The following is a 15,965-nucleotide window of genomic DNA, read 5'->3' as shown; positions in this document are numbered from 1 at the left end:
TGACATTTAGAATATGGAACTAAAAGCAAACAAAAAAGTCTACTACGTTTTTAAGGGAATTATACTGTTAAAGAAACTATGTGCCTGGTCTAAAAAAGACTTTGATTGTTTGTGCCTAAAAACAATCATCAAGCTCCCAGTTTCCCCAGCAGGAAGCTCAGATACTTATCTTTTTAGTTGAGAGGTTGCTGGACCATCGGGAGCCACATTTGAGCCCGATGCAAAGGACTGTGCATCACATGGATGTCCTAGATCCCTCTCCTTTCTCTAATAAAGGACTTCCCCAAATGTGTGTTTGTTGACTTCACAGCCTGTTCCTTACAAGAACACTTAAGTATGTGAGAGGAATAACTTACAGTAGTTTCGGTAAATATGTTTTCTAAAGGTGTACAATCTCGAATTTCATATTTGATTTGACATTTTTAGGGATTAAGAGTGCCAAGCCAATGTTTAAAAAAATGGGAATTGTAGCTTGGTCTCTTTTCCTTTAAATTTATCCTACCCCATTGAGTAAGTTGACACTGCCAAATTTTTGATGTTTTATTCTCCTAGCAACAGGCTGTGATGTCAGAGAGCTATTTTATCACAGAAGCTATCCAAAAAAAGATGCTAGACTGTGAAGCAGAAAGCTCTGATTTAATTGCATGTTATTCAACACTTTATGTAAATAAAAATGGAAATAGAAATAGAAAAAAAAGACTCAAAATAACCATTTATGTGAACATTTTTATTAATAGTTGCCATGGTGTAAAAAAGCTTTCCCTGCCGCATATTACATCAGTGGGTATGTATATTTTTAAATGACATTAGAGGACATTCAGTTATAAGTCAAAGCAAGACTATTTCCTGCAAATAAAAGGTAAGCTAGATCATGCACACAGTAACGAAAGCAACATCAAAGCATCTAAAGGTATAATTAGCATCATCACAGAGGAAAAGATTGACTATTAAGCCTTAACACAGTTTCACTAGCATACTTTATTATCCTGAAAGGCAAAATTAAAAGCAATATCTTTATTTAACAGACAAGTGATTATCAGATAATTCAGTACAGGCGCAAGAAACTTCATTAAGACGGCAGTGTGTAAGGCAGCTTTACAAACTCGCAAGCCTACTGGTCCTGGTAGGTCATGTAAATTAGTGAATGGCCTGGGTGTAAGACAATGGGGTGGGTGGGCACCATGGCTGAACCCCAAGTACATGCCCTACCTACTGCAGTCTTGGTGGGTTAGTTTAGGCCAGAGCAACAAAGACACCAATAGCTCATTTTGTTTAAGACAACAAAATTTCCTTGCTTGCTTACAAGATCTGTGGAGAGTCAGTTGGGGGCTCTGTTCTTTGTCATTAGAGCAGTCACTATTCTAGATAATTACTGGTTACTGTGTCAGAGGAAAAAGAAAGATTGTAGCTTTTGTTTGCTAAGTCCAAGCAGTATTTTTTGCTTAATTTAAAAGATTTTAGAAAGTGTAGTAGTCACTAGGATTGTCCTCAAATATTCTGTAATTCTCTGTCGTTTTGTGCACAGGCATGGTTGCACTTACCTGCCCACTTCAGTTAGATGTTACCATGTGACTTGCTTGACCAATAAAATGTGAATGGAATTAATGCAGAAACTTAGAGAGCCAGTATGTACTTTGCCACATGGCCTCTTTTCCCTTAATACCAGTGAAATGTACTGTCAAAAAAAAAAAAAAATTATGACTGGAGAATTCTTATAAAGAATTCTTCTATAAGATAATTATTAAAATAACCAAAACTCAAGAACTAGAAAGAATTTTTACCAAGAAGTATGTATACAACATCACAAGCTTTTTTTAGGATAAACTCTCTGCCATACCTCCTGCAACCCTTGCCATTGATATTAAAATGTATTTAAAATTAACTTTGATATTTAATTTTGAAAATATAATGAAGCACTAACATTTGAACAAATGATATTTATTATCTAAGAGAAGAGTCAAAATTTTTAAAATATTTAATTACACCATAATGAATTTTCTCATAATGAAACACATATTATCTGTAAGGAATTCCGCGGCTTGATTTTGTTCTCTTCTAATGTCTGTTTCTGGTTCTCTTTGTTAGTGGAGACAGGAGAAAATCATCCCCATCTTATATTTCTGGCCTATTCCCCCACCTCTTTGATCAGATATGTGGAAGGGCAGATACAAGAATTATCTTTAGCTACATGTTCCAAACCAATAAAGACTAACATCCTTGCTTATATCTCCTTCCTCTTTCCTTGTATATTTTCAGTGCAATTGGCTACAGGAAGAATTGGCTCCCAAATAGACCCAGAAGTAATGGGTGACAACTCTTCCCTGACTTAGGAACAAAGTCAGAAGAAATGAAATTCCTTTTATTCTATAGGGAGTCACAAAAATGTGTAAAGGTAAATATATTTAAGTATTTGAGTTGAACATTAAATTTCATATTAGAGTACTATCTTAGTTCATTTGGACTACTATAACAAATTGCCTTAACCTGGGTAATTTTTAAACAATAGAAATTTATTGCTCACAGTTATGGAGGCTGAGAAGTCCAAGATCAAGGCACCTGCAGATTTAGTGTCTGCTGAAGGCCTTTTTCTCACAGATGGTACCTTCTATATGTCCTCACATATCAAACTCTCTTGGGCCTCTTACATTAGGGTACTGATGTCATTCATGAAGTCTCTACTCTCATGACCTAATCACCTCACAAAGGCCCCCAACTCTTAATACTATCACATTGGGGATTATGTTTCAACATATGGATTTTAGCAAACACATTCAGACCATAGCAAGTATGTATTTCGTTATACTGGTAAGTCTGATGAAGAGGTTCTGAAATGACATTCCTTCCTGTGTAGCCACCCAGCACTGTCCACGAATAGTAACAGTTGATTATTGCTTTAATATGAAAAATGACATGTATTAGGGTTCTCCAGAGCAACAGAATCAATAGGGTACATGTGAATATATAAGAGACATATTATGGGAATTGGCTGATGCAATTATGGAAGCCAAGAAGTCCCACAGTATGCTGCCCCATGTGCAAGCTGGAGAGCCAGGACAACCAATGATGTCATTCAGCCTGAGTCTGGAGGCCTGGGAAACTGGGGTGCTGCTGGTGTAAATTCTGGAGTTCAAAGGCCCAAGAGCCTAGAGTTCTGATGTCTGTCTAGCCCCAGAAGCAAGAGTGAAGTCACCCTTTCTTGCCTTTTGTGTTCTATTTTGGGCTCTCAAGGGATTGGATGATAGCTGGTGTGGGTTATCTTCTGACTTTCAAATGCTAATCTCTTCTAGACGCTCCCTCACATACATACCCAGAAATAATGTTTTACTAGCTATCCAGGTATCCCTTAAGCCAGTCAAGTTGACTGGTATTTTTTTTCTTTAAATTGAGTAAAATTATAAAGCGTCTATTTAATAAGTGGGGCAATATTTATAACCAACATTATATTTTTAATATAATTTACCCAATATTTATCAAACATAATGGGTAAAACAAAAAAATTTTTTCTTTGGAGTCACTTTCATTGAGTAGATGCATTTACCTTAGAAATCATCTAGAGCAGTGGATCCCTGGAGGAACTTGAAACATTTTCAGGGGATCTGCAAGGTCAGAACTATTTTCACAATGATAGTGAGCCATTACGTGCCTCTTTCATTGTGCTTGACATTTGCATTGATGGTGCAGAAGCAATGGTGGCTATGGTAGGCAGAAGTCTAAGAGAGCCCCAAGGCCCCTGCTTCCTGGTGTGCACACTTCGAATAACCCCCTAAGTGTGGAAAAACCTGTGAATATGATGGGATATCATTCCCATATTTAGTTTATTAATTAGTTGATTTTGAGTTAATAAAAAAGGAGATTATCCTTTTGAAACACAAGGGTGATTTGATGTTTGAGAAAGTTCTCCAATGTTGCCTTTAAAGATAGAGGCAAAGAATATGGGTGACCTCTAGTTGCTGAGAGTGGCTCCAGCTGACATCCAGCAAGGAAGTGGGGACCTCAGTCTTAAAACTGCAAGGGACTTAATTCTGCCACAACCACAAGAGGACCCTCAGATCCAGGTGAGAACGCAGCCTGGCTGACATTTTGATTTAGGCCCATGAGAACCTTAGCAGAGAACCCAGCCATGCATGACCCACCTCCCTGACCTATAGGACTGTTAGCTAATAAATGGATGTTGAAGTAGTTTGCTACACAGCAGTGGAAAACTGGCTAAAATTGCTGGCACTTTGACACAAATCAAGACTGGGGCACCAAATTATTTTAGTAATCATCTATTTTTCATCTCCATGCACTCACTAGAAAAGATTCCAGAGTCACTTAAGAATGCCCTTGATGAAGGAATAAAATTTATTCATTTTATTAAAAGTCAAACTTTAAGTACAAGCAATTTCAATATTTTGAATGAGGAAATGGAATACCATAAAGCACTTTACTTCTGTATTGAAATGTAACAGTTGCCTCAAGGAAAAGAACTCGTGATAGTTTGACTTGTGATCTAAACTAGCTGCTTTTTTCATGGAAGATCATGTTTACTTGAAAGAATGACAAATTCTGATTATTCAGACTTGAGTATTTGGCAGACATTTTTCTCAAAAAAATGTTTTCTTTAAGGAAAATAACTGAGGTTATTTGTTGCCAATGATAAAATTCAAGGTTTTATGCAAAAAATTTGAATTTTGGAAAACTTAAATTCTCTATTATAAGTTTGATAAGCATAAAGACATTTTCTTATGAGATCAGTGGCATATTAATAAATGTGACTTTTTTGAAATTGTATAATGAAATACATCCTTGTTTGGAAGATCTTTATCGCTTAGTGCACCAATATTTTCTAAATGACCAATGCATGATGTTACAAAGTTATGTGAGGATAAAATATCCATTCAAAGTGCACGATAACCAATGGATTTTAATGTAACTGAGTATGAAATATTCATTGATCTGGTTCCAGATTCCAAATTTCAACTACCCTTTAAGAAACTATCACTTGTGGAGTTTTAGTTTAGTATCAAAAAATATTCACAAGTTTCTGAGAGGCTATTAAAATTCTTCTTCATTTTCTAATTACATATCTGTATAAGCCCAGATTTTCTCCATATACTGCAACCAAAACAAGCTATTGCAATAGATGGAATGCAGAGGAAAACAGGGGATCCAGCTGTCTTCTCCTAGGCCAGACATAAAAGAGATGTGCAGAAATGTAAAACAATGCCACTCTTCTCATCAAATTTGTTTTTGTTTTGAGAAATACAATTATTTTAATAAAAAATGTTATTTATGTTAACAAGTAATGGGATTATTATTTTTAAGTAGATGAATAAATATTTCAAAAATTTCCTAGTTTTAATTTCATTTCATTAAATGTTGAAGTAAATAACCTATAGAAACAAAATTGGTTCTACAACTCACTATTTCTGTGTCCTTGTGTAAGTTATCTAACCTCTGAGATTCTTTTTTCTTCTTTATTGTAAGCTTCATGAGTATAGTGTCCTTATCTGTCTTATTTTCCACTTTATGCCTAATTCTGCACATATATTAATACCAGTGAATAAGATACACAAAATCTCTATTCTCATGGGGTTTGCATGTCAAAAGGAGACTTGGGTTACACTTGACTCAAACACTCAATTTTGTAGCTTGTGTAAGTCAAAAGCCCACTCAAGAGTTCTAAAAATTACTGGATTGATGATGTTCTCATGATCTCATCTGCTTTCTAGACTCATGTTCCTATATGTATTGCCTTTTTATTCACGATGTTGCCAGGGAAGTTAAATTCAGCCTTCTGTTTTTTTTTTTTTTTTTTTTGAGACAGAGTCTAACTCTGTCACCCCAGCTAGGGTACAGTGGTGTCATCATAGCTCACTGCAACCTCAAACTCCTGGGTTTGAGTGATCCTCCTGCCTCAGCCTCTGGAGTAGCTGGGACTACAGGTCTGTATCACCACACTGGCTAATTTCTCAGTTTTTAGTAGAGATGGGGGTCTCACTCTTGCTCAGGCTGGTGTTGAACTCCGGAGCTCAAGTGAGCCTCCTGCTTCGGCCTCCCAGAGTACTAGGATTACAGGGATGAACTACCACGCCTGGCCAAATTTGGCCTTTTCACACATTTCCAGCAAAACAACTCACCCAGACCAAGCACTTGTGGGTAATAGAGAGTTTCCTGAAGACCTTGGGAAGAGTCATAATGCCCATTGCAGAGCAAGACTCTCTGTATCCACAGTAGTCATTTTTGCTTTCAAAATCCTCTTTAGTTACCCACTCACCTTGGGTTCCTGTTTGGATTTTTTCCCATCCAGGGGCCAATATCTGTCTGGATTTTTTTCCCAGGCAGTGGCTGAACTCCCATCTCCCACCTCTTGAATATTTTATGAAAATTTAAATTCATTTCCCTTTATAATATAGAGCAGTTTAGTTTTTTAGTTCCCACTCCCAAATCTTAATCAAGTCGCTCAGCAGATCGAAGGACCCTTCTACTAATTCTAAAAGAATATAGTTTTAGGAAAAAGTTGTGATTATTGAGTGCAAATAAGAAAATCTGTACACATTTATATACCCCAGGATGATGTCTGAAATCAGAGCTGAGATGAATCAACTAGCCCGTGGCCTTCTGATTTCAAGATTGTTCTTTTTTAAGCACCAAAGGAGGCAAGAAAAGCTTCATCTTTCTCTGCTGAACCCCTTTTAATAAAAGGATTTGTTCTGTAAAATTTGGATTCAGTAAAAAAGCTGCACATAAGGTCCTAGAAGGCCACATGTGACCTTAAGCCCACAGGTTCCCCACCCGTGGACTACAGCAAAAGCTCTGTGAAGTCAAGGACTGTGTCCCAAGGGCCTAGTTCAGTACTTGACATATAGTAGCATGTAGTAAATACTTTTAGAAGAGAATTATTGAACTGAGAGAGTCTTTGACGAATGTTGGGATAAATGACCAGCAGTTTAACAGTTTATAGTGCTGACACAGAGTAGAAAACAATGAAGCCTGCTTTCATTTCTGTTATTGCCTCGGTATTTGGTTGCACTTGTTATAAATTAAGCTAACAAGTATCTTGTATATTTTGGCTATTTAAAAATATGGCTGTGTTTGGGTAATGATTTTAATGAAAAATTGGCCATTTTTTCTGAAATTAATAACAGGATTAAAAAAATCAAAATAATGGGAAAGGAACCAGACAGAAAGGAGTGGAGATTGAGAAAGTAAATTAACATTGTGTTTAACTCCTATTCTTTATCAGCCTCTCTAAAAAGGAATTTTAAAATAGCAATCTCTTAACAGCCTCAGTACAACCTTAATTGAGACAGGACTTCCCCATTTTACAGATGTGGAATTTGAAGCTGACAGAGTGGTTTGCTAACGAGTGCACGTGGAGAGGGGGCCCTAGCACCCAACTCTCCTAACTCCAGGTCACGCTACTGCACTAGCAGGTTAGACGCATATTTCCTGATTAGGCGGTACAAGAAATCAGTAGGAAGAATAAAAGCCATGCCTTGGGAGCCAACACAAACTTGCCAGAACCCTTTGCAATCGATAACCGCGGGGAGCAACTACGGAGCTCCGAGTCGATCGATCGCCTCCGAGAGCTTTGCGTGCGCGTGCCCGAGACGGCAGCGCTCCCTGCGCGCCGCTGGCGCCGCCGCCGAAGCGCTCCGTCGCCATAGCGATTGCCCCTGGCAACTGCGAAGCTCTGCCTTCCGGCGGGCGGGCTCCGGGTTTGAGCAGAGCTCCGCTCTTCCCTTCTCTTCCCTCCGGTCTGGTTTCTTCTTCCTTCCTTCTTTCCCGTCCCCCCTCCTCTACCTCCGTCCCCTCCACCCCCATCATGGCGAGCGGGACCGGGGACGTTCGGAAGCTTTTCATCTTCACTACTACCCAGAATTACTTCGGGTTGATGTCGGAAACCTGGGACCAGCCACTGCTGTACAACTGTCTTGAAATCAACAACTTCTTGGACGATGGCAACCAGATGCTCCTCAGGGTGCAGCGATCCGACGCCGGAATCTCCTTTTCTAACACGGTACGTTCGATTCCTTGCACCCCTGCCTGACCTCCCCTCAGGCGCCCAGGCCCAGCCAGAGGGCTGTCGGGTCACTCTCCAGCGTCACTCAACGGAGCCTGGTCTGGAGCCCACAGCCGTCTCCACTTCTCCCTGTTAACCAAGTAGTTAGTTTCCAAGCTTGCATACCACCTGAACGAAGGAGGTTGCCTGTCCACACACCTGGACAGAAACAGTTGCATTCTTTTATTTATTTTTTTCTTTTCTTGACTACAGATAGGTTATAACTAAATAGCAAACATTTACCTTATTTGGTTATTTTAATTTTTTTCTTTTCTCCCTTTTGAAGTTCTTTAAGGCAATTTTTTTTTTTGAGACAGAATCTCATTCTGTTGCCCAGGTTAGAGTGCCGTGGCGTCAGCCTAGCTCACCGCAGCCTCAAACTCCCGGGCTCAGGTGATCCTCCTGCTTCAACCTCCCAAGTACCTGGGACTACAGGCATGCGCCAGCACACCCGGCTAATTTTTTTTTTTTTTTTTTAAATAGAGACAGGGTCTTGCTATGTTGCTTGGGCTAATCTAGAACTCTTGGCTTCGAGCGATCAAACTGCTTCAGCCTCCCAAACCCTCTTTTTTGGGTTATGCACTGATTTTAATATTGACCGAGGGAAAGATTAGTTAGGAATTCAAATCTTTGTGAAATGATACGATGTATTTCAAAATAAAGTTTGAATTCTTTTTTGGTGTACAACACGTGTTGATTTTTTCATTGCATTGCTCCCTCCACTGGCAGGATTGCCTAAAAAATGATTGTATTTGCAATCAGGACATATATATATATATATAATATATATACATATATATTATACACACACATATTATACATATATATACACCTCAAAGTAAAACACGAAAGAAAATTGTTGGACACATTAAAGGGGGTTCAGTAAATGGCTGAAAGTTAAATCATAGACATATTTTCAAGCTCTTCCTCTTAGGTTCACCTTTATTCCTAGGTCTCACAGAGTATTTGGCACTCAGCAAAGCGTTCAGTATGCTTTTGTAGGATGATTGAATCATTCACCCCTTTCACTATGAATCTTTATTCTTGGGTTTAATTCAATTCTATTTAATAAACATGTATTTTCAACTTAGTATATGCAAGGCATTTTGCCAGACTTGGTGCGTTTACAAAGATATAAAAAGAATGAATAATTATAGCTAACATTTATTTTTACTTTACACTCTGTCAGGCACCGTTCTAAGCACTCTATATGTATTAGTGCATTTAATATCCACAACAATACTATATAAGACAGGAACTATTTTTATTCCTATTTTATGGCTGAGGAAAGTAAGGGACAAAGGTTACATCCTAAGTGTTAACTCTTTCTCTAATAGGTGGTGTAATTCAGGATAGGGCCCCCTGCTTTCTGCCTTCCAGAGCCTCACTCCAGTGGCCTAGGATGACACAGTGTTGTAAATGCAACAGAAAGTTCAGAAAGAATGTAGTGGGAAACATCCGAAGGGGTTTAGTTTGTGAAAATGTATCTTGGCTTGTGTACTGAAAGTTAAAATTACAACTTATTTTCTGTTTTAAGTTAAAGATATTACTAGTAGAATCCAACAATTCACCTGTTATTTTTGGTCCTACACTACACTATAGGTTTTTAGTCATATTTGAAAAAATTTTGTTATGCCTTAAGTTGTACGTTAGATGTCTGAGAGTCAGCATAATTTAATAAGTTAATAATAAGTCAACAACTATTTATTGAGTACCTACTATGGATCTGGTACTGTCCTAGGTTCTGGTGATAAAGCCATGAGCACAAAGTTCATGTCTTAAAGGAGTAACATTGGAGTGGACAAAGATAGGCTAAACACATGGCACAGATGATATAATGTAACATAATTTGGGTATTGATAAGTGCTGTTAAGATAAAAATAGACTGGGTGCAATGGCTCACTAATCCTAGCACTTTGGGAGGCTGAGGCAGGAGAATCGCTTGAGGCCAGGAGTTTGAGACCAGCCTAAGCAACATAGTGAAATCTTGTCTCTACAAAAAATATTGAAAAGTAAAATATTAGCCAGGCATAGTGGCCTGTGCCTGTAGTCTCAGCTTCTCAAGAGGCTAAGGCAGAAGGATCACTTGAGCCCAGCAGTTTGAGGTTGCAGTGAGCTATGATCATGCCACTATATTCTAGTTCAGGCAACAGAGCAAGACCCTGTGTCGGGGGTAACAAAAAAAAGCTAAAAATAATTTTACAGTAGTGATGGGGGTGGGGTGGGAAACTACATTAAAATAGCGTGGGAGAGAATACCTCTCTGGATTAGTGACCTTTGAAGTGAGATTTGAATGATGTGTTGTAGGCAGACTTAAGATTTGGGGGAATAGTGTTCTAAGCAAAAGAAACTGTTAAATACCAATGCCCTGGGCTGGGTTTCAGCTTGGTTTCAAGGGGCAGGAAAAAAAAAAGCCAGGGTGATTGCTGAAGTTTAACAAGTGAAGGGACCATGTGGAAGATGAGATGGGAGACTAGGCATAGGTTGATCATTTAGCACCTGTACACAATTTAGGTTCAAATAGGAAATCATTGGTAATCTTAAGCAAGAGAGACCTGTGATCCAGTTTATGTTTTAGGGCAGGGTTTTGCAAACTTTTTCTGTCATGGGTCATATAATATTTTAGGCTTTGCAGGCCATAAGGTCTTTGTTGCAACTACAGCTTGGCCATTGTTGCGTGAAAACAGCCATGTAATGAACTATGTAATAAGCCAAGTGAATGAATGAGTATGCCTGTGTTTTAATAAAACTTTATTTATGGACACTGATATTTGGATTTCATATAATTTTCATGTGTCATGAGAGTTACGAGAGTTTGAGCAGCGACATAAAATGTCAGTACCTTTCCAGTGACCAACAAATGTAATGATTAGGATTTAAAAAAAAAGTAGCATGAAACGCACTCAGCTGTAAGGTGTTTTTTGTACCTAGCAGTGACCTTGTTTTTTAATGCATGGACTTTTCTTCCTGGAAAAAGAAATGAGAATAACTCTGAAAATGCGTACATAATGCAAAGGCTTCTTTTGAGCAGTATATTTTTTGGCTCATGAATGAATCACTATGAACTGACATTTTAAACAAGGTTGCTTTATTGAATTCCAATTGAATTCGTCTGGTTCCAATTTTGACTAATCTGGTTATATGACAATTTCACAAAAAAGTTTGATGCTCAAACCCTTTAGGGAAAAATTTTTAGTTAAGATAAAAATAATTTTAAGACACAGACAACTTTAGTTCATTTAGGTAGTTTTGAGTGTATGCATTTTAAAAAATACCTGTCAGCACTTTTTCAAGGTGAGAGGATAATTAAAACCATCTTTGTTATAGACTTTCTGGGGTAGTAGAGAAGTACACTACTCATCATTGTGTACCTGGGGTATATAGCTTTGATCTGTAGTATTACAAAATCTGGCTGGGATAGAATACTTAGCAATGTATGTCAACAATATATAGTGTTTTATGTTTATAGATCGCTTGCCCAAGTAGCTTATGATATAATCACATGAAAGTGGGAATATATTTTTAAGTCTAGGTATTTTTAAGGAGTAAAGATAGATTGATTTTAATACATTTATTTTTAAAGTAACTATATTTTCCAAGTGCTATAATTATAGCAAGTCAACCTTTTAGAGAAACATTTCTTCCAAATATTAAATTTATAAAGATAACAATAAAAATCATTTGTTTATTACTTTAGATTGAATTTGGTGACACAAAAGATAAAGTGTTGGTGTTTTTCAAGCTGCGACCTGAAGTAATTACTGAGGAGAATCTACATAGTAATATTCTTGTTTCATCTATGTTAGAGTCACCTATTAATTCCCTTTACCAAGCAGTACGACAGGTATTTGCACCGATGTTGTTAAAGGTGAGTAAAGTAACTGTCAAGTCATTTTTTTTAACCTAGGTATTCTGATAAATGTTTTCATACACACAAACATAAATAGTTATTATTTGCTGTTAAAGTCAATAGTTTTTTAATTAAAATATATTTTTTTAACTCTTAATTTTAAAGTAAGCTCTGTTGACAAAGAGAAATTAGAGAAATGTATAAAATGTAACTCACATCAGCTCTTACATTTCTATAGTAAATGATCTTTACAAAGTTTTAACTGTTGAAAGGACTTTTTATCCCTCTTATGAAATGGAGGTAGTGGCAAGCTTTAACTTAAACAGGGATATTTGGACTTAGTTCTTTAGACAGTGTTTTCGGAAGCCAATTTGGTTAGCAAGATTTTGATCAATGGTTGCTCTTGTCTGTTTTCATTTAGGATCAGGAATGGAGCAGAAACTTTGATCCCAAACTTCAGAACCTTTTGAGTGAACTAGAGGCTGGCTTGGGTATAGTTCTACGAAGATCAGACACTAACTTATCAAAATTGAAATTTAAAGAAGATGACACACGAGGTATATAACCATAGCTTAATCAAAGGAAGTACAAAATGATTGTTTCATTAGTACATTAGTAAATGAACATACTTCCTCACAGGAACTTCTCTGAGCATAGGCTTTTTTTTTTAAATGGATAGATTTATATTAGATTTGGAGAAGAGGAAAATATAATCTTTAACAATGCAATTTGTAGAAATAGAAAATATAGTTGATTCTCATTATTTGCAGTTCTATATGTTCTATAAAGTCACTGTGAACACTGACTTAGTAAATTCTAAACCTTTGCTTCTAGGGGAAATATAGGGTTAGGTTCTTTTGAGCCTCTGGTCATAACATTTCATTAACTGATGAATATATAACCTTGGTTTTTGTATATTTGTGTTTAAAGACACTTTAATATATATTGTTGTTTCTCTAACATTGACTTCATGGCCAACAGCACCATAAATATGCCTGAATGAAGCTTATCTAACACATGTATTTTTTCTGTAAGACACATCACAACCTTTTGCTTCGGAACACTAGACAGCAATTTTAGCATTATGCTGTCGGGCATTTTAACAGCAAAATCACGAAGAAAAAGCATAAAAGTGTGAAAAATGTGGCACTAAATAGATTACAAGGACATTTGTTTATAGTATAAGATAGGAAACAAGAAGGTAGAGTGTCACCTTGTTTGACATTAGCTAGGAACATTATGTGTCAGGTGACTCAAATTATTTGCAACTCTGATATTCTGTATCCTTTTTTTTCTCTTCACTTTTATAGGTATTCTTACGCCAAGTGATGAGTTCCAGTTTTGGATGGAACAAGCTCATCGTGGAAATAAACAGATTAGTAAAGAAAGAGCCAGCTATTTTAAAGAATTATTTGAAACAATTGCAAGAGTATGTGATTCATATATAGTTACATTTCAGGCTTCTCATAAAAGTACTTTAGGATTCAGTTTTCACTACACTTTCCACTGTTTTAAAGTCTACTTGATGATTGTGAACAAAATACATCTTTCATATGTAGCAAAGTTTACGTAACATATATGTATTTAATATGAATGCAATTAAGAAATCCAAGTTAGTTAAAGTCTAATGTCTAATAAATATTAAATATTTTTCTCAAAAACAATTACTTTTCTGCAGGTATGTAGTGAAAAACAAAAACTTAATATAGTAACAGAAGTTGATGCATGTTCTTTTGTAGTATGTTCTTTTGAAAGGATGTTCACTTTATTCAAATTAGTATTTTGAAATAATCTGAAATATGAAAAGTCTTAGTTTTATGCTTATTTGATTATTCCTTGATGTATCTACATAGAGATTAAGTGACCATTTTAAGTATGATTATAAAAGTCTATTAATTTGAAGAGTATATAGTAATTTTCTACTCTTTTCAACTAGTATTTCAATAATATTTTAATGAGTGTTCGAAATGGTTTTAAGCTTTTTGGATAACAGTGATGAAATACAGCATAATAAAACCTTCACTATAGTTTTATCATTGTTAATTATAACATGCAACACAAATAAATTAATAAAGACATGAGAACTACTCCAGGTGGAATTGAGGCTACTTCTATTGAGTAAATTAAAAAAAAAATGAATTCAGATAAAAAGAGAGGCCAAGTACGTAAATAAATGAATAGACTTTTTACAATTCTTGTTTTTTCTTTTGGCTTTCATGAAATTTATGTTTGTGGAGGAACTTGTATGGTATTTGCATAAAGAAGTAATTATCATCTGTTAGAAAAAGATAAAGAAAATAATATGGCAAATATTAGAGTTGTAGCAGTTGAAAAAGCCTGGAATCATTTTGACTGTATTAACCAAGGTACAAATATGATTATATTTAAAAATTAATGCCTTTTTGTTTCAGGAGTTTTATAACTTGGACAGTCTATCCTTATTGGAAGTTGTTGACTTGGTGGAGACTACTCGGGATGTTGTAGATGATGTGTGGAGACAAACAGAATATGATCATTATCCTGAGTCACGAATGCTACATCTCTTAGATATCATAGGTACTAGCAAAGAAATAAACTTTTGGAAGTTTGGAAGCCTGTCTTAATTTGTTTTCTTTTTATCCTTTAAGTCCTTACTTAAAACGCTCCTTAAGGTAATAATTTCTATTTAAAATAATTCTTAAAGCGTATCAGGTAAAATTATTTAAATAGATATTTGTATATAATTGACTAATTTAAGCCATGTGTCAAATTTGTTGACACTAGAACTAAATTTACATAGACTTTTAGTATTTATGCCTATATTAATTTAGATTTTATTTTGAAATGGACCAAAAATTATTTAAAATATTGGATTATCTATCAATATTAAAATTTTTGATCTAGAAAATACCCTTCTCATTATTAACCTAAGAAAATATCAGGTAAGTACATAAAGTTGTATGTATAAGGTTATGTTTATTCCAGCATTGTTTGTAATATGAGTAGAAACAAATAGCAATTAAGAATTGTTTACATAATGCTACATTCACAGTTGGCTCTGCAGCCTTAAAGAAATTGCATATGTATTTCTGTACTTGAAAGATGTACATGATATATTGAAAGATACAAAATTGCATACTAATGTGTTCATATGTTTAAAAAAAATATTTGTTACGAGAATGTTAGTCTAAGGGTGTGCATGTGATATTTTGTAGATCCTTTAGTTTGTTAATTTGTATATTTTAATTTTGTCATAAGCATGTATTTTATAATTCTATAAAAAGACACTTTTGTTAAAATCTTTGTTTTATGTTTTAATAGGTGGTTCATTTGGAAGGTTTGTTCAGAAAAAGTTGGGAACTTTGAACCTATGGGAAGATCCTTATCATCTTGTGAAGGAAAATCTGAAAGCTGGTATTTCAATTTGTGAACAATGGGTGATAGTGTGTAATCATCTAACAGGTCAGGTGTGGCAGCGCTATGTTCCTCATCCATGGAAAAATGGAAAATATTTCCCAGAGACACTTGACAAACTTGGCAAACGCCTTGAAGAGGTATCAATTTGATTATCTGGATCTTTGTCTTTAAGTGTAAAGTAGCTCTTCAATTTTTTGTGAATGTATTTTATATTTACCAAGCACTATACATCTGTTAGAAGTTACTTATAGTTTTGAGAGAGAATAAGAGTTAAAGTTCACAGGAGATAATTTATGGCACTCATCTTGGCACAGTGCCAGGTGCACAGTGGGTACTAACTATATGCTGATTTCCACATCCTTTTTTTTCCTTTGGTGTGTGACTGGTCAACTTGTTAGTTGTGAATTTATATTCTGTTCTTTGTTATAAAAAAGATAAATCAATTCACTTGTCCATGTATGGAAGCTCTCAGACATTCTCCTGGCTATTGAAATTGTTCTTAAGTAGGGACAGCTTGTTAGGGCATAGTTGGTGGAAATATTTGAAACAGTTGCTTAATTTACATGTGTTATTAGTTCAGTGTAGAATTCATATATTTAACTGGAAGGGACGGGCAAAATGAGATTACTTAAAGATGGCAAAGCTAACTTTTTCCACCTTGCTTAGGGGAAC

At 35.8% G+C, this 15,965-nt stretch overlaps 1 protein-coding gene across 1 annotated transcript in view; it reads left to right on the top strand.

Moving 5' to 3' along the window:
- The first annotated feature begins 7,659 nt into the window (after positions 1–7,659).
- Positions 7,660–15,965, top strand: part of DYNC2H1 (dynein cytoplasmic 2 heavy chain 1) — a 279,710-nt gene continuing 271,404 nt past the window's right edge. The window contains exons 1-6 of the mRNA XM_045556812.1: positions 7,660–8,005; positions 11,745–11,915; positions 12,319–12,454; positions 13,208–13,326; positions 14,309–14,453; positions 15,198–15,430. Of these exons, the coding sequence (XP_045412768.1) occupies positions 7,811–8,005; positions 11,745–11,915; positions 12,319–12,454; positions 13,208–13,326; positions 14,309–14,453; positions 15,198–15,430 (999 nt within the window). The 5' untranslated portion in view covers positions 7,660–7,810. The remainder of the gene's footprint in view (positions 8,006–11,744; positions 11,916–12,318; positions 12,455–13,207; positions 13,327–14,308; positions 14,454–15,197; positions 15,431–15,965) is intronic.

Source organism: Lemur catta, chromosome 7 (assembly GCF_020740605.2).
Source record: "Lemur catta isolate mLemCat1 chromosome 7, mLemCat1.pri, whole genome shotgun sequence".
Classification (NCBI taxonomy): Eukaryota; Metazoa; Chordata; class Mammalia; order Primates; family Lemuridae; genus Lemur; species Lemur catta.
Note: the sequence above shows the minus strand (reverse complement) of the source record. Positions and strands in the feature narration are given on the sequence as shown.